Source organism: Ursus arctos, chromosome X (assembly GCF_023065955.2).
Source record: "Ursus arctos isolate Adak ecotype North America chromosome X, UrsArc2.0, whole genome shotgun sequence".
NCBI lineage: Eukaryota > Metazoa > Chordata > Mammalia > Carnivora > Ursidae > Ursus > Ursus arctos.
The window spans coordinates 857,203-884,933 of NC_079873.1; the positions used below are offsets into that span (position 1 = coordinate 857,203).

The following is a 27,731-nucleotide window of genomic DNA, read 5'->3' on the forward strand; positions in this document are numbered from 1 at the left end:
CCCGAGAAGCCCGTTGAATATGGCAAGACTGAATATGGCATCTCCTTCCCTGGCTCCATGTCCTTTGCCAGCTGCTCCTATTTCTCTAACTCAGACAAGGCACCACCGTTTCTGTACCTTCTTGGTCCTCAAGCTGCGGTGAGTGTGGGTGCCTGCAGTTCCCTCCAGCCCTTCTCTCCTGGCCATTGTGCCTTCGTCATGTTCCTCACAGTGGTCTCCTGTTTGGTGCTTCTTCTGCTCCTCGGTTTCCAAGACTGCTAACGAGGGAGGGTTCTCTGGCAGTCACATTAACAATGTCTTCGAGAGAGATGCACTTGACCAGAGCTGGCCCATCCCACCCCATGACTGCTGACCTTTCCATCCAGCCCCCATCCATGCATCTCTACCCATGACATGATGTCCACCACTCCCTGTGATGCTCAGTTGACCATGAGCACCATCATCTTAGTGGGACTCAATGTGTCCTCCATGGTCCAGATGAAATGCTGCCCACTCTCTAGCCCACTGTTGTTCATCTCCTCGTCCAAAGGCCCCACGTTGGGGACAACCAGTACTATGCGTCACCAGACCCCATGGCCGTTCTACTTAGCCTTGTCCCGTCATGAGCTACAAACCTACTTCCTACCCACGCCACTAGATTCTAGCCAATAAAGGTGCTCAACAGAGGTCTCATGAGTTCAATGGCCCAGGAGCGGCCCCATGCCGCAAGCCAGCAAGCTCATAGCATCCTGGGCAGACTCAATGAGCCATCTGGTTAAACCTTGGGAAGATGTGTTTCTCCACATTGTTGCTGAAGGGGAGTGGCTTCTTCAGGAACGGGGAGCCATGGAGGCCAATGCTGCCTTTCATTGCCTGGTGGTGCTATTCCATATCCTGGACTTCTTGTCTGTGTTCTTCATAGGCACAAATGGTCCATTTCTCAACACCTCTCCTCTGTGCGTGGCTTTGCTCGGCATCTTCCAGCCAGCACGAGGGCTGTGTGTGGGGGCGTGCATGCGTGCGTGGGTGCCACACCCCTGATCCGCTCTCTTCTGGGAGCTGACAAGCCAATGAACTCACTCACCGTTCACAGGTTTCTCAAGTGTGTGTAATGAGAAAACATCACAGGAAGGGGGAGGGCGCTAAGGAGAAAAGGGAAGTCGAGGGTTGAAATGTCTCGGCAATGCAATCAGTGTGTTCACTTTCTGACCAGACAGAGAGCTGTCCAAGAGAACAGCCAGATGTTGGAGCGCCGGGAAACCGAGCAAGAGAGCAGGTGGCCAGGGCAGAGCCTGGTGCGGTGGGGTAAGGCAACTCCCTTCGTTTTCTGACCTTCAAATGTGCTCTGTCCCTAGAGTGCCTATCCCTTTTTCTGTCACTGCTGCTAACAGCTCATGGTGCAGGTCAGGGAGCACCTGGAAGTGGGAAATGGGAATCTCCCAATGTAGGCGCCCAACCAGGGAGGTGGGATAACTCCAGCGGCACGTGGGCACTGTGTTGGAAGGTCTGAATTAGCCCCGGGGTTTAGCCAACTTGCACTGGGAGCAGGCTGAGCCCCTCATGCAAGTCTGTGTATGTGAGCATTAGAAGCCTCTTTGGAATTACTTGAGGCTTGGATGCAGGCGATGATCCACACGGGGAACCAGTGCTCCCAGCATCCTGGGGAGACACTTCGCCGTCAGTCACTTATCTCAAAGCCCCCGGCCACCAAGTACAGAGCTGCTGGCCAACCTGGGTGACAGGTGTCTTTGGGGACTACAATATTTCATCCCATGTGTCGCCTGAGCGTGGTGACTGATTGCATCCCCCCCCCTCCAAATTGCAGGGAGCTCAACGTCCAAGCTCATCCTAGGGTTGGGCCACAGTCCTGCAGCACCTGCACTGCCCCCGGGTCTCTGATCCGACCTAGTCTGACAGATGGAGCTGGCAGCCATGTAGCCCTTAGGTTTATAGAAAGGGGAAGAAAACCCAGTCTGGAGAAAACTGAAAGGAGAAGGGAAAGTGGGTAGTCAGTGGACAAAAAATAGCAAAGTAACGTCTAAGTTTTCGGTCATATGAAATGCAAACCCCGGGCAAATCCACAGACTACGAGGGAAGAGTGGGGAGTGTCAGCGTCATGGCGATGCGCTCCTCCTCTGGGGGGATGAGAACGTCTGGCTCAGGTACAGGTGATGGTTGAACCTGGCAGAGGCTCCCTACGCTGCTGAGTTGCACATTTCAAGGGGCGAACTTGATACCCTGTGAGTTTCACCTCCGTTTTTAAAAAATCAAGGCAAAAAATTGATTAAATGAAGCGTGAGATCTCCCTGGACTTCAGTGTCTCATCCACTTGCATGAGGACATGAGGAACTGTCTCCGAGGATGAGTGTGAGCGAGAGACTAGGAGCCCATGGAAGGTGCCTGTGCTTGGTTCGCCCAGGCGGTGGGGAAATCACAACGCCGATTACTTCACCCTGCCCCCGAGGTATCGCCCGAAGGGTTTGTTACCGTCGCTGGCCAAGAGCCCCACGTTGTGACTAACCATCTAATTAAAACAGCAACCCTTGCTAGGTCATCTTGCATGCTGCTGTTGGGTACGTGATAATGTCGTTGTTTGGTTCTTTGGGGTTTTTTTAAGTCAAGTTTACAGAAGTTTATGCTTTTGCTCCATCATGATGAGAAGCCAGCGAAGTTCACTTTAGAGGAAGCGGAATGGGGAACTGTCCAGCTAAGGGCGTATTTCCATGCAGATTCCCTCTGGTGGGGGGAGGGGTGTGCAGCCACAGGCACCTGCTTCACGTATAGGGGCAAAGAAGGAGCTATGCAAGGCTTGAAAAGGGAGGAGGAAGAGGATTCCAGGAGCTTCCAGGGGGTGAGTGGAACGAGGACCCTCCCTGCCTCGCTGCACTGCACGGCCCCCTCCTAATTAAGGGCAGCTTTGCTCAAAGCCAGGGTGCTCACACACATTGCAGATGTGAAAACCAGGGCAGAGGCAAGGCAGAAATAGCCAAGGGGAACGGGAGACTGAGGAAGGGTCCGCCCCGAGAGCCTCTTGGGTGCAGCATGGAGGCCCCCACACCCAGTGCCAAGAATCCTGGACAAGACCCAGAGAAGGGCTGGGTGGAGCACAGTCTAGCTTGCAGATGGAGGAAGCTGGGAACTTCCCCCATTGCACTGGAGGACAAGGTGTGTGGGAGGCAGGGACATTGGGACAGGTCTGGTCATGGTTTTTATTTCCTCTTTTATGGCAAGGGTGGTGCCCTAGGAGGGAGTGGCCTTGGGGAGGTTGGGAGGCAGGAACCTGAGGCTCGGCACCGCTCCCCAGGTGCACTCTGGTACAGGTGTGCACACCTGGCTTGGGGAGCTGGCTGGACTCTGTGTCATTGGGCTCCAGCCTGAGAAGCTGGTGCAGGGGCAGGGGGCAAGAGGGTTGTAGCATCTAGACATGCCAGGCAACCCATCACTGCACAGGGTGGGTGGGAAAGGAGGCATGTGGTGAGGAAATGTAGAGAATGTGTATTACAGCTCAGACATCTGTGGGGGCAGGGATCAGTAAGATAAGGGATCCTGTAGGTCCCACAGAGGGCAGAGGAGTCCCCTGGGTGGGGCTGGACATCAAGGAGAGGAAGAGCCCAAATGTACTGTACTGGCCTCATGTGGGAGGGAGATGCGGTATCCTGGTGGGAGCTGAACTTGAGGGGAGTCCGGGGGAAGAAGAAGAGAGTCCGTGAAGGCAGGTGTCATCTGGGAAGTGAGAACATGGAGGTCCATGGGGCAGGTGTCAGGGGTGTGATGGTTGGGTCTCCAAAAAGCAGACATTGGACAGAGTGAAATAGGGAAAGAATGGGTGAGGGAGATCTCTCAGAGGGGGGAGGAAGGGAGGAGAAAGGGGAGGAGGAGAAGGAAGGAAGGAAGGAAGGAAGGAAGGAAGGAAGGAAGGAAGGAAGGAAAAGGAGAAGGAAGGAAAGAGGGAAGGAAGAAGGGAAGGAAAGAAGGAAGAAAAGTAGAAAGGAGGGAAGGAGGAAGGGAAGAGAAACGGGAAGGAAAGAAGGAAAGGGGGAAGAAATTTGTGGTCTTTTGTTCCTGGCCCCCAGGAAGCTAATACACGAAGAAAAAAGAGACAGTGCTTAGACCGACAGACTCTATAAACCCAAGGAAATTACAGAAAACACGCATGGTAAAAGAGAGAGAAAGGAACCTCCAAGAAAAGACAAGGCTTTAAAAGGATGAGATCACAGGGAACACAAAGAGACGAAGAGCAGCAGAGACAGTAAGCGGCCGAGGAGGGAGAGAAGTACTTGGAGACGTAAGACCCCATTACACGTCATAACAACAACAGCCACAGAACGAACACCAGCAAAAATACCACCAGGGCAATGCTGGTTAGACCCCAAGAGGCCACAACAAACCCAAGCAGAACATCAGGTGTTCTTTATTGAGTGCAGTTTAATGAGCCCTTTGCTTTTGTACTTACGGATTTAAAAAGTTTTTAGTAGACTTTTTTTTTTTAGAGCAGTTTCAGATTTACAGAAAAATTTAAGTGGAAATTACAGGGGTTTCCTATATATGCGCTTCCCCTTTGACCCAGTCTCCACCCTTATTAATATTTGGCATCAGTGAGGCACATCTGTTATCACTGATGGGCCAATACTGATACTTTATTATTGATTAAAGCCCACGGTTTACATTAGAGTTACTCTCGGTGTTGGACATTCTGTGGGTTTGGACAGATGTATAGTGACACGTATCTATCACTCTACAGTAGTTTCACTGACCTAAAAATCCCCTGTCCCTGCATGCTCATCTGTCCCTCCCCCCAAATTTGGTAACTACTGATTTTTTTTTTCTGTCTCCATAGTTTTTACTTTTCCAGAACGTCGTAGAGTCTGAATCATACAGGATGTAACATTTTCGGACTGGCCTCTTTCACTTAGCAAATGCGTTTAAACATCCTCAATGTCTCTCTGTGCACTTATCCCTTTTTATTTCCCTCTTTTTTTTTTTTAACATATCCATTTTGATTGTTGTGAAACTCAAGTTTTTTAAAAAAAGAGAAAAAAAACCCTCAAAAAACTGTTATTACCCTAATGGAAACTCGACCTATCATTCCTTTTTCTCCTCCCCCAAAAATCCATTCTAAAAACACTCAGAGCATGGGTCAACTAAACTCACATTAAAATTTTTGAAATAAAAATGTAAAAATTTAAATTATACAAAGAAAGAAAAAAGAGTCAGAACAATGAGAAACTAATCAAAGTGGGTGTAATATTCCCCAAAAGTATCTTAAAAATCACTGTTACGTGTCATCCATGGCTTCAACGTTCATCTGAACCATGAGCAACCATGAGTCAAGCTTGATAGAAGACAGACGGGTGGGTTTCTAGGGTAGATTCGCGAGACAGCGCTAGTATTTCCTCACGCCGTGTGGGAGATCGTTTTGCTTCTCTCAGGAAGTTGATCCTGGAGAAAAGAGAAGTCAGCAGTGGGTTCCTGTTTTGTACGTCTTGCGGGTTCTGGAGTAGATGGACAGCCCAGGACATTCTCTGCAGGAGGAATTGGAATCCCAGTTGCTGACAAATGAATGCTTAGCCTGGGGAAGGACTTCCTGAGCCTGTGCTCTACCCCCGACTCTGGTTAGAGAGGGAGGGTCGTGTCCTGGAGGTCAGCTGTGTGCAGCCAGAGCCTGATGCATGGTCCAGCACCTTGGGAACAACCCTGCCTGACCATCTCCCCTGTTCTTTTGTGGACAATATGAGCATCAGTGGCTGCCCATCCTAGACTCGGCCCTAAGCCTTAGGGAGTGGTCTTGGTACATGCAATGGATGGAATAATGGCCCCAGAGACGTCCACATCCTGATCCCCACGTGGTGGACAGATAATGGCCCCAGAGACATCCGTGTCCTCACCCAGGTTACAGACAGGAATGAAGCCACAGCATGTGGACAACTTGCCCCAGGGACAGAGAGAATGACTGGGTGGGCTGGAGCCCCAGGCCCATGCTGCTGGACAGGCCCTTGGTTCTGGTGACCCCTTCACCCCTCCCCACTGAGCCTGGTTGTAACCTGCAGACCCTCTGCAGCCAGCAGTAACCCCCGGCTGGCCAAGTCGGTAGACTGACCATCAGGCTGGGGATGGTCCTGCGCTCCCCGAGGAAACCTTGCTGAGCCCCCCTGCCAAGAATCCCCATGAGAGCTGATTTCTTCAAAGTGTGACTGTCTGTCCCTGTAGGTTTTCCTCGTCTTTCGGGCAGCCCTATGGGACTCGGGGCCACAGCCGTCCTGTTTTGCATGCTCCTGGACCCAGTTTTCCTCCAGACTCTGGAGCAGCAGGGTAAGCATGTGAACCTGTTTGACCCTTCTCTGCTTGTCTCATTCTTATGTCCTGTGTATCTGGGGACACATCCCGATGCCGGAGTCCAACTGCATTTCATCCTCGTACGCACTGGTCAGCCGACTGGTACAATCCAGGGTCACCGGATGCTTAACTGTTTTCTTGCCCGTGCTCTGAAAGCCCCTTCCTACTCCAGGCTTACGACAGGGTCACCCACCATAGCTGCAAACTGTGGCTCATTGGCCCCAATTCTGGGCAACAGGGGCATGGAGGGTTTCACCCTGGCAAAGACTAGTAAACATCCTGACTTAAAGAGGTAGACAGAGGAAACAAGGTGAGGCCACATACACTCAAGTCCCACCCCTGGCTGGTGGCATAGGCAGCATTAACTGAGTGGTAGGTCTCCGCCTGGGGGACCTGAGTATCAATTATCAGGCCATGCTTTGCCATCTTAGGAAGGATAAAGGGGAAAAAACACACTTAGGTTTTGGGTGTATATGGCAAGGGTCACTGGGAGGAGTATAGGGTCACTGGGACATTGGTAAGAAAGCACACTGGATGAAGGACTGGGGAATAAGGACAGAGCTGGATGGTTGGAACTTAGAGAAAGCAGCCCTCCTCCAGCTGCGTTCACCTGCTGTCAGGAGGTGTGGGTAAGAAGAGCTCATTTGCAAGTAGCTCATGGGGGACTGGGTAAGGACACCAATAATCTGCAACCATCCCCAAAGGATGTTCTCAGGGACCACTCCCCAGGGCTGGAAACCCCAAGAGCTGATCAACTGCAATTTTCTTTTGTGACTTTTAACCAGCCTTTTGAGGGCAGAGATGCTATTGCTCAACTTGGGGGAAATGGAGAGCAGGGAACAGAGATGTCAGGCAACGTGCTGGAAGTGACACAGCTGGTGAGAGAAAGAGCCGGGACTCAGACTCATTCCTGTCTTTCTAAAGGGGGCTCTGATTTTAAAGTATGGACAGTGTCAACACACCTGTCTTGACCACCCCAAGAAAGGTGACAGGGGGTTGATGGGGATGGCTGTCTCCCTGTCCTCCACACAGAGGACCTGTGGGAATCTTCAGGCACTTGCACAAAATCTGTGCAGTCCAGCCCAGCCCAGCCCAGCCCTTCTCCTTGGGTTTGGCATATGGAACGGATGGACTCTCTACACTCAGGAGTCCCCGGGTCCAGGGATGGGCAGGAGCTGGCTCAGTCCAGAGAGGAGGTGTGCTCTGGACACATTCGTGCCATCAGATTTCTGTTAACCATTGAAGACTTTCTTGGTTGGGTATGAACTCGAGGGCATATGTGGCTCTTGCAGGACTCCCAGGCTAAGACCAAGGCCCGTAGAACTGTTGGGGATGGACGATCATTGTGGTCTTGTGCTGGGAAAATAGGAGAAGTCTGCAGGGAGCCAAGGGGGTGCCAGGGAGGGAGGAGGGTCAAGAAACGCAGGAGGTAAGTGATGTATTTTCAGGCTCTGGAGACCTGGAGACAGGTGGTCCCTATGCTGGTGGAGGTGGGGGTGGCACCTTAAAGAAAGGAGGATGTGGGTGTGAGACACCAAGCACAGAGGCCGTGTGGGTTGAGAGACTCAATATACAAATGGCCAATGGGCAGAGCATCCTTAAGAACAGAACTCAGACCCACAACCTGCAGCAACCTGCCCAGGGGGCCAGCCCTCATCAATGGAGACCAGCCCACAGCACCAACCTACTGTCTGACGTCAGACAAGCAGGAAGCCAGATGTCCGTCCCCATGACAATCCAAGGAGCTAAACAATACCATCTGGAACAACTAGCCCCGAATGGCCAGGACTTGACCAGTAACTGATGGCTTCCCTACGTGTTGACCCCACTTCTGTATACGACCTACCAGAGAAAGCCAGCTAGGGTTCCCTAATCAATCCCATTGGATGCCCTAGTTCTAGTGAGCCCCCCGCATCTTCCCCACACCCACAGCCTCTTCTCAGGGTACAATCGAATGTTCCCTTTTGTCCACTGTGAAACTTGCCCACTCCCCTGTCTGCCCTTGATCTCTGACAAATGCCAGTGATGGTGGCCAACGTCTTCACCATAGCAGGCTCTAAATAAACAGCCTCTGCTTGCTCTCACTTGGTAGGTCTTGCCCTACTTATGTGGTAGGCATCTTGATAAAGAGAAAAGGCACAGAGGTCCACGCAGGAAGAAGAGATCAATAAGGGGGAGATTCCGTGCATGTGCCAATGCCCTGGGGCCACCTGGGGGGACAGGGGAAGGGGCAGCAAGTCCCAACCTTAATCTTTGCTTACAAGACATGGGATGGGTCAGCAGGCATGGGTAGAGGTGGGAAAGGGGTAATTTCTGAATCCGGTGGTCCTGTCTTTCAGATCTTCCAACCGTGGCAGGGATCCCCAGTCTAAATATGAAGTTTGACTCTTGGAGAATGGAACTGAGTTGGGACTGCAAAGAAAACACTACCTACCTCAAGTGCGTGATGATTCACAAGGAGAAAGGGCCGATCGAAATAACAGTAAGATGGAATTTGTTATGGATGATTGCTGTCCTTTACAAAGCTCTCATTACATTAGAAACAAGGCAGCAATAAGTGGAAACAGAGAGCATGTATGTGACCATGGGACACATCTAGGAGCCATACTTTTGAGAGCACCAGGGAAGTAAGTCCCAGCCCTTGTCCAAGAGGTGGCCTGGTGGCCTGATGCCCTGGGGGACTGAGGAACTCCTTGGAAAATGTCTTATCTCCAAAGGAAAGGGAGTTCAGGGCTCCCAGGGGAGGGCCCCCAGTCCAAAGCTCCTATGAGGTTAGACCTGGTACAGGTTGTAGGGTGGGACCCTCGGGGACGCTCAACCACCCAAGGAAAGTAAAATGAGTCAGGCCAGCAGGATGGGGGATCCAGGACAACACAGGTAGATTCCAGTCGGGCACCCAAATGCTCCCAGAATTTCCAGGGGCCACTGTCAGGGAGACAGAATATCCGATGACAGTAATCAGGGGGAAGATGAATGGCTCATTGTATGACTTTCAGGCTTTTGTACCCCTTCAGTGGGTGTTGTGTAGGGGAACTGCTCTCCGACAAACAGTAACAGCAGCCTGTTGCTTGATTGACCCAACAAAAATCATCCACGTGGCCAACTTAATCCCAAGGAAGAAATAGTTGGTCCCCAGTGTTCCATGAAAACAAAGTTACCAGAGTGAACAGATACAATGTAAAGGTGAAGCCTGTGGGAGAAAGGGGTATGAGATAGGACAAGAAAACGGAATAACATAAAAGAGCGTGCGTTAAGCTCCATGGTGCTTAAGATCTCCATGAGAGGTCTCTCGGCTCCGCGGAGTGGTGGTCCACCAGCATCACCTGGGAGTTTTGTTACAAATGCAGAATCCCCCGCCTGAAATGTGCTACACCGAAAGCTGCATTTTGACAAGATCCCCGGGGATGGAGGGCACACTGAAACGGGACCTCTATTCTGACCTCACAAACACTGTAGACCACCGAGTCGAGGTCCCGCCTTCACGTGGGTCTGCCGACTTCCACCCAGAGAACGTACATGGGTAGTGGTGGTGTCACGGGGCCCGCGGAAGAGCAAAAAGCATGGAGAGGAGAAAGGAAAAAAAAAAAAAGAGTTGCCTAATGCACTGGCTGGTTGCATTTCTTTAGCCCCAGGAGAAAGACTGTCACTGCAAGTTTTCGGATTATTCTCTCCATGATGGAGTCACGCTCATGGTCAAAGTAAATAGCACCCAAAGACCGATTCCAGAAACACTGGTCTACACTAACACAGGTAGGGGAAAACATCACGGTGATCCTTCTGAACATCACCAGCCTCAAGGTTGATCTATTCCCTTTTTTTTTTTCAGCTTTATTGAGATATACTTGACACATAGGTATTATATATATTGAAGGTATTATTATATTATATATATTGTATATATTGAAGGTATATAACTTTGACACACATATACGTTAAGCTATTATCTAACATCCCTCCCTTCAGCCCCTGGAAAGCACCATTTACACATGGTGTCTATGAATTTGCCACCTATTGTGAATAATATCGTGATGAACATGGGGGTGCCTATATCTTTTTGGGATCCAGATTTCATTTCCTTTGGAAATAGATGCAGAAGTGGGATTGCTGGGTCATGTAGGAGTTCTGCTGTCAATATTTAAAGGAACTTCCAAATTCTCCACAGTGGCTGCACCAACTTACATTCCCAAGAACAGTGCACAAGGGTTCCCTTCTATCCACATCCTCACCAGTATTTATCTCTACTTTTTTCATTGTAATAGTCATTTAGCAGGTGTGAGGTAATAGCTTGTTGTGGTTTTCATTTGCATTTCATTGATGATGAGTGACGTTGAGCATCTTTCTATTGGCCATTCGTATGTCTTCTTTTGAAAAATGGCTCTTCAGGTCCTTTGCCCTATTCAGTTTGCTTAAGTTTTGTTGTTGTTGTTGTTGTTGTTGTTGTTGTTGTTGTTGTTGTTTTCTGTTTTTTGGGGGTTTTGGGGGGCTTTGGGTTTTTTGCTGTTGAATCGTTTGAGGTCCTTATATATTTTGGATATTAACCTTTTATCAGATACATACGGATTGCAGATATTTTCTCCCATTCTATAGGTTACCTCGTTGCTCTGCTGATTGTTTCCTTCACCGAGTAGAAGGCTTATAGTTTGATGCAATCCCAGTTTTGTCAATATTTGGTTTTGTCTCCTGTGCTTTTGGTGTCATATCCAAAAAATCATTGCCAAGACCAATGCCAAGAACCGTTTCCCCTATGTTTTCTTCCAGTCATGTTACGGTTTCAGGTTTTATGTTTAAGTCTTTAATCAGTTTTAACTCGATTTCCATATACGGTGTGAGATAAGGATCCCATTTCATTCTTCTGCTTATGGATGTCCATTTTTCTCATTACCATTTAGTGAAGAGAGAATCCTTCATCCATTGTGTGTTCTTGGCATCCTTGTTGAAGGTCAACCTTGTTGACCATAAGTCCGTGGATTTCTTTCTGGGCCCCCTGACATCCCATTGATGTATGTGTCTATCTTCATGCCAGTGCCTTACTGTTTGGATTACCATAGCTTTGTAATGTGTTTTGAGATCAGGAAATGTGATGCTTCTAGCTTTGTCCTTCTTGCTCAAGATTGCTTTGACTCTCTGAAGTCTTTTGTGGCTCCATATGAATTTTAGGATTCTTTTTCTAATTCTGTAAAGAATGCCATTGGCATTTTGATAGGGATTGCATTGATCTACAGATCACTTGGGGTAGTATGGCCATTTTAATGCTATTAAATTTTTTTTTTTTTAGATTTTATTTATTCATTTGACAGAGATAGAGACAGCCAGCGAGAGAGGGAACACAAGCAGGGGGAGTGGGAGAGGAAGAAGCAGGCTCATAGCGGAGGAGCCTGATGTGGGACTCGATCCCAGATTGCCGGGATCACGCCCTGAGCCGAAGGCGGACGCCCAACCGCTGTGCCACCCAGGCGCCCCGTTAACGCTATTAATTATTTCAATTCACAAACACTTTCTCTCTTGCCATTTTTCTGTGTGCTCTTAAATCTCCTTCATCAATATTCTATAATATTCAGTGTACAAGTCTTTTACCTCCTTGGTTAAGTTTATTCTGAAGTATCTTATTCCTTTCATTGCTATTATGAATGGGATAATTTCATTTTTTTAAGTTTTACTTTTAAGTAATCTATACACCCAACGTGGGGCTTGAACTCACAACCCCAGGATCAAGAACCAGCCAGGTGCCCCAGGATTATTTTTTAAATTCCTTTCTTGAATAGGTCGTTGTTAGTATGTACAAATGCCACTGATTTTTGTATGTTGATTTTGTATCCTGCAACTTTATTACATTTACTTATTAGCTGTAACAATGTCTTTTGTTTATTTAGTCTCTAGGTTTTTCTACTTATACGGTCATGTTATCAACAAATGGAGAGAATCTGACTTCTTTTTTAATTTGGATACTTTAATTTCTTTTTCTTGTCTAATTGCTCTGGCTAGGACTTTTCATACTATATTAAATAGAAGTGGTGAGAATGCCTACCTTGGCCTTTTTTCTTATCTCACAAGGTAAGCTTTTAGTGTTTTGTTTTTTTTCCCCATTGAGTGTGGTGTTAGCTATGGGCTTTCCATATTTGTCCTTTATCGTGTTGAGGTAAATTGCTTCTACACCTATTTTACTGAGAGTTTTTATCATGAATAGATGCCAAATTTTGTCAAAGACGTTGTCTATGGCTACTGAGATGTTCATGAGATTTTTTTCTTTCATTCTACCAAAATGGCACAACACGGTGATTGGTTTGCATATGTTGACCCGTCTTTGCATGCTGGGGATAAATTCTCCTCCATTAGGCCATGCAATCCTTTTAACATGCTGTTGGATATGCTCGCTAGTATTGGGTTAACAATTTTTACATCTATTTTTATTGGGATATTGGGATGTGATTTTCTTTTCTTGTGTCTCTGGCTTTGGTATTAGGGTGATCTGTCCTCATAAAATGAATTGGAAAGTGCTCCCTCTTCTTCTATTTTTTGGAAGAGTTTAAGGAGGATTGGAGGGGTGCCTGGGTGATGCATCTGACTCTCGGTTTCTGCTCAGGTCCTGATCTCAGTGTCATGAGATCAAGCCCCATGTTGGGCTCCGTGCTCAGAGGGGAATCTCCTTGGGATTCTCTCTCTCTCCCTCTGCCCCTCCCACTCGTGCTCTCTTTCTGTGAAATAAATCAATGAATCTTAAAAAAAATAAAAGAAGAAGAAGAGGGGCGCCTGGGTGGCGCAGTCATTAAGCATCTGCCTTCGGCTTAGGGTGTGATCCCAGCGTTCTGGGATCAAGCCCCACATCAGGCTCCTCTGCTAGGAGCCTGCTTCTTCCTCTCCCACTCCCCATGCTTGTGTTCCCTCTCTCGCTGGCTGTCTCTCTCTCTGTCAAACAAATAAAATAATAATAAGAAGAAGAAGAAGAAGGAGGAGGAGGAGGAGGAGGAGGACGAGGAGGACGAGGAGGAGGAGGAAGGATTGGAATTAATTATTCTTTGAATGTTTGTTAGACATTCCAACCATGAAGCCATGTGTTCCACTTCTACAGATTATTTTCTTTTTGTGTCTTCTCAGGTGGGAAGGGCACAGCTGCCCAAAACTTCTCGTGTTTTATCTACAATGCCAACTTCATGAACTGCAGTTGGGCAAAGGGTCAAACTGCCCCTGATGACGTCCAATATTTTTTGTACATACGCGACTCAAGGTAAGTGTTGATCTCATGTAGACAATCCTGAGAAGTACAGTGGGGGTGGGGGGAGAAGCCCTGATTGTTCTCTGAACAGTTTGGAATTTTATAGGAAAAAAAGGGAAAGAGAGTGTCCTCGTTACATAGAAGACTCAGGAACCCACGTGGGATGCCACCTGGAAGACCTCTCAGGATTAGCGAGCTACAATTACTTCCTGGTGAACGGTACCAGCCAAGGGACAGGAATCCAGTTCTTTGATTCGGTTTTGTCGTGGAAGAAAATCGGTAAGTGCCACGTCCTAGGTGTGAACCGATGCTTAACAGGTGAACCGAACAGAGTCTGTGGGAAGTTTGGAAGAATGGAAATTTATTCTCTCACAGTTCTGGAGCTCAGAGACCCAGAATCAAGGTGTTGGTATGGATGCTTCCTTCTGGAAGGAGGCCAACCCATCGTTTTAATCTGAATTAAACGAGGTAACAAGAAGTGCCTGCACTGCTGGTGGTCCCACCCCCCGAAGAAGCGAGGGCTCTTCCAATGCTCCCATAGCCTCCAAGAGCTGGCCCTGGCACTGGACAGCCCAGACAGACAGGGGTTTTGCCTGCAGCCAGGCAGTGAAGTCCCTCCAGGGTGTTCAGACCAGGAGATGGAGGTGAATTGTGTCCCGTTTGTGGACCTACTCTTTGGGGTAGCGCCCACAGCCTTCTCTTGCCATTTTGGGAGACACCCTTGGCAAAGAGAGACCAACTCTCCAGTTGATCTTCCAGAACATTGCCCACCCCCACTCTCCACCTCTGGGCTCACCTGTTGGGGGAGCTCTAGATGTGTGTACCCAGCCAGGTGGCAGGTGTGACTCACAATAAGAAATGCATGTTTGGTCTCTGTCCTTTCTGGCACAAAAGCAGCCAAACCCTAGGAATTTCCCGGGAGGAGAGCGATAAATGTGCCTTTTGTTATGTTAAGGAGGTGACTGCTGAAAAGCGCCTTTGGATGGGGGTTGGTTGCCAGGGGAACCAACTGGGTGATTAGGGAATTGCAACTTTCAGTCCTCTCCTGTGATCTCCAGGACCGGAAAGGGGCTGGTGGTTGAGTTCAATCTCCAATGGGCAATGATTTAATCAATTGTGTTTACATAATGAAGCCTCCCTAAAATCCCAAAAAGATGGGGTTTGGAGATCTTATAGGTGCAAGGCTATGGAAGCTCCTTCTCCACACCTGGCCCCACGCATCACTTCATTTGGCTGTTCCTGAGTTACAGCCTTTTATAATAAACCCGTGATCTAGTGAGTAACGTGTTTGCCTGGGCTCTGTGAGTTGCTCTAGCAGATTAATGGAACCCAAGGACGAAGTCCCGGGATCCTCCCATCTGTAGCTGGTGGGTCAGAACCATGGGTGACAACCTGGATTTGTGATTGGCGGCTGACCTAGGGGGTGAAGGACAATCTTGTTGGGCTGATCCCTGGGGGATCTGATGCCATGTCCAGGTAGATAGGTCAGAATTGAGTTGAATTGTAGGACACCCTGCCAGTTGTCTGAGAACAGCTCGATGGTGGGAAAGGGGACCCTACCCATCAGAACTGGGTGCAGAATCCTACATATACATCACAACAATGAGCAAAGAAGGACCCCACTCCTGTTGTGAGCTTGGAAATCTAGCGTGCCCTTTCCAGTGATTATGCATCTCAAAGTTCAGTGTGATCAGATACGCTCGATGTGAACATACAGCCAAGCTGCCCTTGAAGGGTTCGGTAATGGAATCAACTCTCAGCCTTGAGATCGGAATGCATGCTAGCTAAGTGGGACCACACACAGAACGCCTATCCTGATTGTTGGTGGAACCCACCGTAGGGGGTCACATGGTCCTTCCATTCATTGTGGAAGGACATTGGAGCTCCTTGGTCTTTCCCGATCTGCATCCTGTCTTCCCATTGGAAACCATACCTTGGCTGTCCCCACAGTGGCCCCGTTCCTGCCCAGTCCCCGTATTTCCCTCCTTCCCTCACTTTGGGTTCCCTGGCCCGTCTCTGCATCCATCCTGCCAGACTGTCCTATGGGCACACCACAGAAACTGCACACATCCCAGTGGTCCTCTTCCCCAAGAAGCAACACTCAGACCCACGACTCAGGCCTCTGGGTGACCCCTGGGAGCTGCCGGAAGAACTGGGTGTGACCTCCGTGGCCCAGCAGAAGCCCGCTCAGGGGAGTGTCCTGGGTTCTCGTTACAGAAATATTTAGCCCACCCAACAATATCAGTGTGCACTGCAACAGGTCCCACTGCCTGATTCTGTGGGAAAAGCCCAAGACCCGACATAACCTGCCCAACTGGGAGTTCAAATACCAACTGGACATCCAGAAACAGGTGAGTAGACTCTGCCCCAAGCAGGACATCATGCCTCAAGGAGCAGGGCAGCAGCTCCCGTGACCCACATGAGGGTCCAGGTCAAGGGAGGTGAGCAGGGCTGGGTGATGCACTGGGAAGAACACAGGGATGTCCTGGGCGTGAGGGTCACCACCATGGCCAATCCAAGAGAGGTTTCCACCCAGCTGGATCCTGAAAGCCTTCGGGGAGTGCTGGGGAGAGGGGAGTGCTGGAGATCTCCAAGCAGATGCAGAAAAGAGAGGATCTTCTGCTACTTGTCCACTCGGACCCCACCTGGAGAAGGGGGATTGTCTCCTCCACATCCACCTGGACCCAGTGTAGACAAGGGGGAGCCTCTGCTCCATGACCGCCTGGACCCAGTGTAGACAAGAAAGACCCTCTGCTCCAAGTCCACATGGACCCAGTGTAGACAAGGGGGATCCCCTGCTCCCTGTCTACCTTGACCCAGGGTAGATAAGGGGCAGCCATCTGCTCCATGACCACCTGGACCCAGTGTAGACAAGAAAGACCCTCTGCTCCAAGTCCACGTGGACCCAGTGTAGACAAGGGGGATCCCCTGCTCCACGACCACCTTGACCCAGGTTAGATAAGGGGCAGCCATCTGCTCCAAGTCCACCTGATCCCAGTGTAGATAAGGGGGAGCCTCTGCTCCATGACCACCTGGACACAGTGTAGACAAGAAGGACCCTCTGCTCCATGACCACCTGGACCCTTATTTGGACCCATCAGCAGCTGGGGTTCAAGGACCCATCAGCATGATCAGGGCTCATCCTCCCTTGGTGGGCAAGTCCATACCCCCCGTCCACCTGCCTTGAGGAGAAGGATGTACAGAGAGAGTTCAGCCCTTCACGTGGCCCCAACTGTTTGGGTTACCCCGGAGCGCACTCAAAGGGGACAATGAAGGATCCTGTAAAAATCTTCAAAATGGAGAAAAGTAAACCTAGTTCTATTTACTTTTTTCCTAGAGCAATAAGGAACACAGCGAGAATCAACTGGTGAGTTAAAACTCTGACTCAGACTCTCACCCCGTAGTATAATGGTACGATGTTACTCAAGGGGACGTGTGGCCCCCGTGGTGGCCAGGATGGGGCGGGCGATGAGTGAGAGGGTGGTGGCTCCCCGGAGGACGGTCCCATCAGTGATGTAGGGGTGCACCCCCCAGTCCTGTGGTGGGAGGGAGGCTCAGCTGGACACCCTTCCCCCATCCCATCTGTTGAAATTAGTGACCTCCCGTTAACTGCATCCATGTTGGTCAAGAAAATACTCCTTTGAGGGGCGCCTGGGTGGCACAGCGGTTAAGCGTCTGCCTTTGGCTCAGGGCGTGATCCCGGCGTTACGGGATCGAGCCCGACATCAGGCTCCTCCGCTATGAGCCTGCTTCTTCCTCTCCCACTCCCCCTGCTTGTGTTCCCTCTCTCTCTGGCTGTCTCTATCTCTGTCGAATAAATAAAATAAAATCTTAAAAAAAAAAAAAAAGAAAATACTCCTTTGAGTTTTAAGAACACTGTTTCTTCCTTTAAAACACCGCTAGTGAAAGATCGTCAAAGTCCTGTATGGGATCGTGTCCTAAGTCCCAGTGCCACTGTGACCTCAGTCTCCTCTTCCGTCCAATGGGGGCTTTAACTCTGGTAACGTCCTTGGTGGGACATTACCCATCCGTGGCTCTGCTCCTGTCCCATGTACCTATTGAGGGATTTCTGTGTCTATGTTGACGAGCACCCCAGGAGGGGTCCTGTAGCGAGCGGGGGACACGGTCACGGTGTTGATTCACTGAGATTTCCTGCAACGTCTTCGGTGCCCAGACACTGCATTAATTTTATCAACCACATCCGTCCCGCTGGTGCTGCTGAAAAGACATCCCCAGCCCCTCTTTTCCGAGCACAGGAGACCCCGCTCTCAAACTTCCTCTTTTGTCCACAGATTGAGGTGTCCGGAAATTGGGAAAATAACTACCACTTCCCGAGTCCGGAGCCCAGAGCCAAGCATACTGTGAAAATAAGGGCCTCAGACGCACGCATTGAGAAATGGGGTGCCTGGAGCCAGGCCGTTGAGTTTGGTATGTGTCCTGGGAGCATCCCTCTGTTCTTCTCTGAGCCCTTCTCATCCCTGTCCCCATCCCAGTCCCTGTCACCTCCCCATTCCCACCGCTGTCACCGTCCCCAGAGACTCACAGAGGGAGGAGTTCCCATCCATGGGTCTCCACGGAGCTCTGTCCCTTCAAAGGAAAGGATAACCCCCCCAGCCTCTCGAAGGAGCCATCTCAGCTGGAAATGATCAATCCCTCCCGGTCCCCATCAACCCCGTCCCCATCGACATCCCAGCCGGGGGAACACTGACATCAAAGTTGAGAGTGTTTTCTCCTCATCAAGAGGGAGCTATTCGTTCTACGAAACTCGATTACCAACACCGTCCACCACCTTCCTTCCTGTAACCTTTATGGGTTGGCAAGAATTTAATGGTTTGGACCGAAAGCCAATCGGGAGCTCAAGAAATCTGCATTTCCACGCTCTCTTTTCCTCCCGAATATTTTCAGTGTTTGAGCAAGCATTTTATGCATGCAATGTTGTGGGTTTCTTTTTTTTCCCCTGATCCAAAATCAAAGAGTTTAATAAGGGCTGGTATAAAATCTATGTGATATGTTTATCCAGAGGTAAAATATAAGTTCAAAGAGATGGGACGGTGGGTTCTTAGGTATGACTCCAAAATGACAAACAACAAAATTAAAAAATAGGTCAACAGGCGTCCATCAAAATTAAAAACTTCTGTATCATCTGGAATGAGCACTTTGTTAGCAAATGCATTATTATTATTATTATTAATTAATGATAACATTAACTATTAATTATTATTATTATTTTGTAAGAGGACACATTTCATCTGTTAATATGGAAAACTCTCAAGACGCCAGACTCTCCATCTGGTTCTGGTCATCCTGATGGGACTGGGTTTTTTTGTAATTGGATTTTTTTTTTTTTAAGATTTTATTTATTTATTTGACAGAGACAGCCAGCTAGAGATGGAACACAAGCAGGGGGAGTGGGAGAGGAAGAAGCAGGCTCATAGCGGAGGAGCCTGATGTGGGGCTCGATCCCATAACGCCGGGATCACGCCCTGAGCCGAAGGCAGGCGCTTAACCGCTGTGCCACCCAGGCGCCCCTGTAATTGGATTTTTTTTAATAGTAACAGATAAAATGTGCCCTGTTACAAAAGTAACAAATTGTAAAAAGTGCACATTCCAGATGATAAGTAAGACGGAAGACCTAATACTAGTTGTAAGGTAACTTTGTTCAAACCGAATGCCTGGAAATGTGGGATTTTTGGGGGGAGGGGGTCCATTTGTATTCGTTTATTTATTTCTAATTTTTTTTATTAATTTATTTTTTCGGTCCACTTTTAAATTGGGTCGTCACGTTGCCAGAGCACGTTATGGTTTGGACGCCTGTGAGGCTGCTTGGGCTCACGGACAGCTTTGTGGGAAGGTTTCGGGATGTGCGCTTTGCTGTGGGTTTCCCTCCCGCTCTGAGCCTTTCTCGTTAGCTGGGAGCCGGTGAGGGAGTGAGCCGGCCGTGTGCTGACTGTTCAACCGAAGGGGTGCGTGGTGTGTCCCCCTCTCTTTGCAGGCTCCAAGGAACCCAAGCCCAGCCTCGTGCCCATCTATGTGCTGGTGGTCCTGGGGACCCTCCTCACCGCCCTGATCCTAGGCTGCCTTTTGAAAAGGTAACCCCACTGGTGGGTTGGCATCCTCCTTGCAGGTGGGCAAGACGGACAAGATGCTTGTTTGGATGGAGCTCAGGGAACCCACAGCCCTCCGGGGAGATCTAGCGGGCAGCCGACGGGGGCCTCGTCCTGACCGCTCATGGGCAGCCCATCTTGGGCTGCTTCCAGGCCCCTGGGCTGTGTTGAGCCCACCCACCTGGCCCGCTCACTTTAGCTGGACCCTGGACCTCCTGCGAGCTCAGCTGTGCTCACAGAGGGGTTGCATTCAGCCCCGCGGCAACAAGCTTCCTCTTTCTGGAATGCCTCCCTCCCCAATTCCTCCTCCTGCCTCCATTTCCCCCCTATAAGTCTTATCAAATCCTACCAAGTCCTTGGGGTCCGCCCAAGCCCACTCCCTTCCGGGAGGCCTCCTGGGAGCCCAGTCCGATGCTTCACACCCACATCCACCGGCTTACCGTCAGCCTCCCTGTGGGCTCCTCTGTGGGCAGCTATGGCGTCTTTTCAGATGTGTGATGTCAGCACCAAGCAGGGTCTCGGGCCGCCTCACAAAGTCCTCCGGGTGAACATACCTACGTGCAGTAATTCATTCTTTAGTTGCAGGCAGATTGCACGGCGTGCTTTGCAAAGCATGGAGAGTTTTGCCACTAGTGGGCCTCCTGCACCCTGTCGGGACCCAGGGGTGTCCTCCCGTGCCCACTCCTCGATGCCCTCCACCCTGGTGGGGCATCCTGTGTGCATGTCCCTCAGGATAGACACATGTGGCTAACTGCAGGGGAATGTAGCCTAAGGACAAGGAGAGGACTGTGCCCTGCCTGCTGGGTGCAGGGGCGGCACGGCACCTCCCCGTTCTCTGGGGACCCTGGACCTGGGGGCAAAGGGGAACAGGGGCAGCCCTGAGACCCGCTGCCGGAACCCGGACAGAGCGTGTGCCTTACACAAGGACAGTTATCTTAATGAAAAGCTGCTTGAGTTTCCTGTGGCCACAGGAGAAAAAAATGACCACAAACCAGATGGTTTGAAACAACAGAAATGAATCATCTCCCAGCCCTGGAGACCAGGAGTCTGAGATCCAGGCGGGGCAGGACCACTGAGATCCAGGTGGGGCAGGGCCATGCTCCCTCCAGAAGCGCCAGGGGAGGGTCCTTCCTCCTCTTCCAGCTTCTGGGCTCCAGGCATCCCTGGGCTGGTGGCTGCGTCCCTCCCATCTCTGCCTCTGTCCTCACATGGCTTCTCCTCTGTGTCTGTGTCTCCTCTTCTGTCTCTTACAAGGACACCTGTCATTGCATTTAGGGTCACCCTGATCCAGGATGAGCTCATGTTAACTTGATTAACATGCAAAGACCTGATTTCCCAACAAGGTTCTGTTTCCCAATTCTGGGGCACAGGACTTGAACATGTATTTTGGGGGAACCCTACTGAGCTCCGCAAAAGCACGTCCAGATGTCACAGAATGGGAGGTGCCTTCCCTTCGGTAAGAGAGAAAGCAAACGTCCCTTTGAAAATGCAGCAGGACTCCGATGTTTGCAGAAATGAAGGCTGCTGTTTAAGTAAAAAACACTAGAAATAGGGGGCAAACCGTAAACCCAGCACATAGACAGAAACCTCCCAGACCGGAAACGGGGCTCTTTGTGGTTGCATGCATGGATGTAGGAGGGACACGTGCCTCTGATCTGCAAGGACCCCAGGCTCCCCAAGGCTCCCCGTAACTGGCCACGTCCCCCAGTCCTGTCCCTGTACCCGAGGGACTGAGTGAAGGTTCTAGAAAGAGTCTATCACCGTGCATTCCTATAGCGTCTCCCATTTGCTCATTTATCTCAGATTTGCGTTGTCCTGCTGGGAGTCTTCGTGAAATTGTTCTGTCGTACGCGGCCCGGAGGCTTCTCAGTCCTCAGGCGGGAGGACGTGTCCCTCCTCGCCAGGAGAAGGACATAGTCTCATCCTCGAGCTCTTTCCTTCACACGCTTCCTGTCTCCCTAGGTTCTTCGCGTCAGAAAGGTTATTCCCGCCGATTCCACGCATCAAAGACAAATGGAATGATAGCCATCAGCGTGACCACCAGGTAGGTAAGGGTGGGTGCAGGGCCGCAAACCAGGACGGGGAGAGGGCAGGGTCCCTGGGGCGTCCTGGGCTCCCCTGTGTGTCTGCCCGAGGCGGACCGAGGTGTGCTCGTGGAATCTGTCTGGGATCCCGGGTCTGCTCGCCGGCCGACCCTGGGGGTCAAGGGTTAGGGTGTTCTCTGTGAGGTGTGTCTGGGGAAATTGGCGGGCCGAGGCATCATGGGGACAGAGACAGAGGTGGGGAGAAGGGGTCCGGCCTGATCTCATGGAGCGAGAGCCCGAGGGCGTCCAGAAGGACAAGGGAGGGCGAGGGCTCTGCTCCTGAGACCCCCATGCATGCAGTGGTCACCTCCCACCAGCCCTGGGGCAGGGACCACATTTCCTCCCACTACAGCTCCATCCAGGGCCGCCCTGCAAGGGGGGATCCCCACCGCCAGCACCACATACACCACCTCCTGGCTCCGTTACCCCCACCCACAGGCCAGATGGACGTCTCGTCTCATTGTTATCAATGATTCATATCAGGAATATGATCGTATGATCGTACACGCTCCCCGGTCCAGGGTCCCAGCTAGCTCTCCAGGCCTGGACAAACCTGCTTCCCCTCCCTTCGTCCCCAGGCTCTGTCCCGCCCCAGGACCTTTGCATCTGCTAGAACCTAACTCCAGATGTCCCTTTCCCAAGCGTTCCAACGGGCAGTCCTGCTGATGCCTGTGCTATAAGATCTCACCCCCGCTGGGTCCCTGGTTCCCATGTACACCCCGTGGCCGGCCGGGTCCTGCTCGCGGGGCTCCTGAAACCCCAACACCCCCATCCTCCCTCTCCTGCTCAGGTCATCTGGGAGAACTTCACGTCGGACACGGAGAAAGGTGACAACGAAGAGATCCTCACCGTGGAAGAAGTCACAGTGACTCCAGCGAGCGTGTGAACTGCACAGACACTTCCAGCCCTGGAACATTCTGGAAGCTATTATTATTATTGTTGTTGTTGTTTTAAGCATTTATTTATAGAGCATTCTATTTTTTTACTATAAAAGTATGATATTTTGCAAAGGTGCCTGTAGTCGGAGGGATTGCTGAATGCCCTCGGATCCTGACCCCGTGATGTACTTACTTGTCCCCCAGGGAAACAAGGAAACTTTCCTTGCATTACAGAAGCTCGGGTGCTTGTCTGCCAGCAAACAGCGTGGCTGGGACGTGGGTCTCTGACGTGTCCGCTGTCTCTGGGGGAACATTGCCCTCGCCCTGTTTCTCCACCAGCTGCAGCTCAGCCCATATGGGGACCATCTGAGGGTCTTGAATAGTAATCTCCCCTGCAAAGGCCCATTTGCCACGTAACGTGACACATTCACAGGCTCCAGGAAGCGGGATGTGGACATCTTTGAGGACATTGTTCCGTCCACCACGTGGGGATTGGGACGTCGACATCTTTGGGGACGTTACTCCATGCACCATATGCAGACTGGGACGCAGACGCGCTTGGGGACGTTATCTACCCAACCACGTGAGGATCAGAACGTGGACTCCTTTCACATTGTTCCGTCCACCATGCACAGATCAGGATATGGCTGTCTTTGGGGACATTGTTCCATCCAGCACGTGGGGATCAGGACGTGACACCTTTCCGGACATTGTTCTCTGCACCATGCAGGAGTCGGTTTGCGTCCACCACACGGAGACTGGGGTTTAGACATCTGGGGGGCATTATTCCGTGCACCACATGCAGACGGGGACGCAGATGCGTTTGGGGACATTGCTCTGTCTGCCACACCTGGATTGGGACGTGGACACCTTTGTCTGCAAGAACGGACAGGGATGGGAGGGAACTTCTCACGAGGATCCTGAAACCAATGCTGCTCCTCGACCTTTGAGACCCGTGATTACTGAAATCCCTCAGGCCCCTCGCCCACCCGCATGAAGGTAAGTAACGGGGAAGCATTCATCACGGGCCTTGTTGAGACAAGAAGCAAGTCCCACGCAGGGAGTGAACGTGGCCGTGAGGGACCGCAGGCGTGCATGCAGCGGGAACCTATGGGAAGTGTTAGAAGCCAGCGGGAGTGTCCTACAGAAACCACGGCTCACCTAGGGGTTGGATTTGTTATGAGGACAAAGCTCACGGGGAGAGCAAAATGCATCTGGAAATATAGATACACATACACATAGATACATATAGGTACAGATACATATAGATACAGATACATATAGATACTGGTGTATGGACATAGAAATATGTATACAGAAGAAAGAGGAAACCACGTAGGTGGACATCTACACAGAGAGACAGATAGATACATATTTGGAGAAATATGTCCAGACATATAGACAAAATGATTCATATGCAGATGATGGACAGATTTTAGGGAATTGGCTCATGCAATGGTGGGGCTGGCTTGTATGAAACATGCAGGGCAGGTGGGCAGGCTGCCGATGCAGGTGACAGGTGATATTGCAAACCTGAGGCCGAACTACTTCTCTGGGAAACCTCGGTGTTAGCTCTAGACACCGTCACCTGATTGGATGAGGCCCACCCCTGAGGAGTCTCATCTGTTCAAGTTAGTGGCTTGTGGATTTTTTTTTTTTTTTTTGCTTGTGAATTTTTTGGTCCCACCTGCAAAACACCCCTAGGTGAGTGTTTGAATAATAAGGAGCTTGTCTCCTCTCTGTGTGAACACACGAACAGATCATCGTGGAACCGTTTAAAGCGGGAATGCACTGTAATGTGACTTGCAGTGGGTCCCCTGTGCATGTCCCAGGTGACACCCGTCAGGGCCATAGGTCCCTGCTCCCCGGCCACCTGTTGCCTTCCCAGGGCCTCCTGTGTGATCAGACGGGTCCCCCCAGGGGGCGGGCTCCTAGCCCGGGGGCTTTGCTGTTCAATTTGCTCCTGACAAAGTTTCAGGGAACAAAATTACATGCTCAGGGCCTGCCGTGATCCCCAGCTGCTGACCCTGACTTCAGACGTGTCAGGGGCTCACCTCACTTGGCTCACCAGGCATTGGAAAGGAAAAAAAAGATTTTAAAGACATTGATTGTAGCATTTGCTGCTTCCTGTGTTGCAGATTCAGCCACCTTGGAGTTACCGATGGCTTGACAGAGGCTCTGAACACTGTTGGGTGTTCAACATGGACCCCATGCTCCCCTGAGTGTGTGCTCGGTGGCTCCAGGTTGCTGCCTCACGGTTCCAACAGCCACTTTCTGTGGGTCCTGTCCATCTGTCCGTCCATAAGATCATGCTCGTGATGTGGAAACCTGCCTCCCTTCCCTCATCTTTGTAAGAAACACCAGCGCCCTCCCTCTGTGACTCCTGGCACCTGACGTCCTGGCGTATGTGGAGGCGCCCCCTTCAGGGCAAGACTTGTCCGTGGAAAGTAAATGCTGCCCAGAGTCCTGAAGGACCAACTGGCCTCCAGGATGACACACGCCAGCCCAACGGAGGCCGACAGCGGAGGACAGGACCTCCGCGTGTTGGGAGTGTGGCTGGTGGCCCAAGGCACCCATGTAGGACTGTGAAGAATAAAAGCATGGATGGCCCCAAAGGCATGCTCCTTGCACTTTGAAATTTTGCCCTGGAGTGGCCGAGATGGAACCAAAAAATTCTTTAAGGAAAAAAAAAAGCGCTTTTATTTATTTGAGAGAGACTGAGAGAGGAGTGGCAGGCAGAGGGAGAAGCAGACTCCCCGCTGAGAAAGGACCACCCCCCCCACCCCCGCCATGCAGGGCTCCATCCCAGGACCCTGAGATCATGACCTGAGACGAAGGCAGACGCTTAAATGACTGAGCCACCCAGACACCCAGGAACCAAAAAATTCTATGCACAGAAAACAAAAAACCAGGTTTCTGTGAACAGCTCTCCGTCGGCAAATAATAGATATGGGAGATTCTAAATCACATTGTGAAATAGAGACATTTTATATTTAGCCTTTCCACTTTCTGTTCCCGCTTTCCTTCTCCATTCTGCCACCCACGACGCCCTCCCCTCTCACCCTTCACTTCTGTAAAACGTGACTTCCTGCATTTATGAGTGGCTGTGGTATCAGTCATTATCACCTTAGTATGAATTTCCAGCCACCCTCCCAGGATGGTTGCACTTCATTGAATCAGGTGGAAAGGTTGATGGTTTTGTGAGGTTTAGAGGAATCTAAACTCAGGGGGAGAAGGGGGTGCTGGAGAGACTTCTTTTGTCCAGTAGACATTTTCAGTGGCCCTGGAATAACCCCGTAAGAAAGTTTCCCCGGTGAAGTCCTCGACTGCAAGATGAGCACAGTGTTGGGGCAAGATGAAGGTCTAGGAGAAGCCCTTTCAGGTGCAGAGGGACCCCAGCATCCACTCCACACTGGGTCTTGGAAATGGCTCTCTGTCTGGATGCTGAGGGGGTCTCGCCCCAGCTCTGGGTCCTACCCTGGAGGGTGCCCAAGAGGCCTGGGGTCAGCAGGCCACCTGGGTAGGAGTTCTGTCCCCCAGATGAGTCCAGGAGGAAGACCCTTATACCCCACATTTTGCAGGGGGAGCAGGCTGTGAGGACCGGTTGCAACCTGGGGGTCAGATGGAACAGAATGAGGACAGCGACCAGGCCCCAGACATTGGGGTTCCTCCTTGGAGCCCTTTGTCCTTACAGGCTGGGGCCACACCTGCTTTTGGGGAGAAAGGCTCCGTCAAGCATGTGCTCCTGAGATAAATCGTCTGGGGTCAAACTCGGCTTCCGCGTGCTCACATTGTCAAGAACATCAGGGGAAGGCACGAGGGGGGCTGAACAGCTGACGGGGCGTCGGAACAGAGCCGGCGGGGTGGACCCCAGGCTCTTGCAGATGTACGAGAAAATGCCCCGTGTGTGAGAGCAAGCTCTCTGCCCATGGTGAGAGGAGTTCTCCTTCAGGAAACAGGAGAACTGAGCATTTGCTAGGGTTCAGAGGAGGCCGGGGAGGCGAGTGGGGGTGCTTTCCCTTGCACAAGCAGGGGGAGAAGAGGCCAGGAAGCAGGGGAAGTGCTCGCTATGTGTAGGGGAAACAGGGACCCTGTGGGAGATAATCTGACTCTAGATATGCAGGCCGGGCAGCTGGGGGTTGGGCAGGGGTGTTTGGACAAGTTTCCAGGATACTCATAACAAAGCAGCAGAAACCAAGGGGAGGGAGGACTCAACAGTTCCTACATCCAACCTCCCCCAGCCCTGGAGACCAGATGTCTGAGCTGCAGGCGAGGCAGGACCCCTGAGATCCAGGTGGGGCAGGACCCCTGAGATCCGGGTGGGGCAGAGTCATGCTCCCTCCAGAGGTTCCAGGGGAGGGTCCTTCCTCCTCTTCCAGCTTCTGGGGCTCCAGGCGTCCCTGGGCTGGTGGCCGCGTCCCTCCCATCACTGCCTCTGTCCTCACATGGCTTCTCCTCTGTGTCTGTGTCTCCTCTTCTGTCTCTTACAAGGACACCTGTCATTAGATTTAGGGCCACCCTGATCCAGGGTGAGCTCATCTCAGATCCTTCCCTTACTCACATCTGCAAAGACCCTGTTTCCAAATAAGGTTCCCTTCCCAGGTACAAGGAGCTGGAACACGGGCATATATGTTGAGGGGGATAAAATCCCACCCACTACGGCCTTGTAATGAGGACTCCCTTCCCACTGGGTGAGCCCCCAGTGCCCCAGTCTGTCCCCAACGGCACTTGTACCCCTCGTCCCCATGCATGTCCTCCAGACAAAGGGTGCCATTGTTTGCACTGTTTTTCACTGTATTCACAGTTTTCATAGATGGCGCGGTAGGGAGATGGGGGACCAGAAAAGCAGTGTGGGGAGCGACTCTGGGGGTCTCTTCTGTCCCTTCCAATTTGGAGGCTGGGGACTTCAGAAATAAAAAACTTGAAAACTGGGACCCTTTGCTTTCCGCGCCAGTGGGTGAGGATGGGGAACCATGTCTGTGTGATGTTGTCATTGAGGGTGTGTGACATCATGGCTTTGCATGTGCATCTAGCCAAGAACTGGCTTGTAACATTGTAGCAACATCAGCTCGTCGCCTGTGACAAATGTAACAGATGTTTCAAATGTTCATAATCAGCACGAGATGTTCATAATCAGGGAAGT

General features: G+C 50.9%; 1 protein-coding gene across 2 annotated transcripts; it reads left to right on the top strand.

The window, feature by feature from the left end:
- Window positions 1-1,181: 1,181 nt before the first annotated feature.
- Window positions 1,182-27,520, top strand: LOC113240793 (colony stimulating factor 2 receptor subunit alpha). Of its 2 annotated transcripts, XM_026478212.4 has the most exons (13): window positions 1,182-1,284; window positions 6,187-6,288; window positions 8,652-8,794; window positions 9,939-10,062; window positions 13,405-13,534; window positions 13,629-13,801; window positions 15,740-15,873; window positions 16,860-16,889; window positions 17,815-17,950; window positions 19,515-19,611; window positions 21,589-21,670; window positions 22,501-23,587; window positions 24,727-25,592. In XM_026478212.4, exons 1-12 carry the CDS (start codon window positions 1,221-1,223, stop codon window positions 22,594-22,596), a joined length of 1,311 nt encoding a protein of 436 aa, XP_026333997.3. In that variant the 5' UTR covers window positions 1,182-1,220; the 3' UTR covers window positions 22,597-23,587; window positions 24,727-25,592. The 2 variants fall into 2 exon arrangements, with proteins under 2 accessions (XP_026333997.3, XP_057164340.1); XM_057308357.1 differs by lacking the exons at window positions 1,182-1,284; window positions 6,187-6,288; window positions 9,939-10,062 and having other exon boundaries at window positions 8,714-8,794; window positions 24,727-27,520.
- The last annotated feature ends 211 nt before the right edge of the window (window positions 27,521-27,731 follow it).

Coding starts and splice junctions, on each gene's coding strand:
- LOC113240793 (XM_026478212.4), top strand. CDS start 1,221: ATGTTGGAGCGCCGGGAAACCGAGCAAGAGAGCAGGTGGCCAGGGCAG. Junction 1,285..6,186: donor GCAGAGCCTGGTGCGGTGGG/GTAAGGCAACTC, acceptor CTGTCCCTGTAG/GTTTTCCTCGTCTTTCGGGC. Junction 10,063..13,404: donor ACTGGTCTACACTAACACAG/GTAGGGGAAAAC, acceptor GTGTCTTCTCAG/GTGGGAAGGGCACAGCTGCC.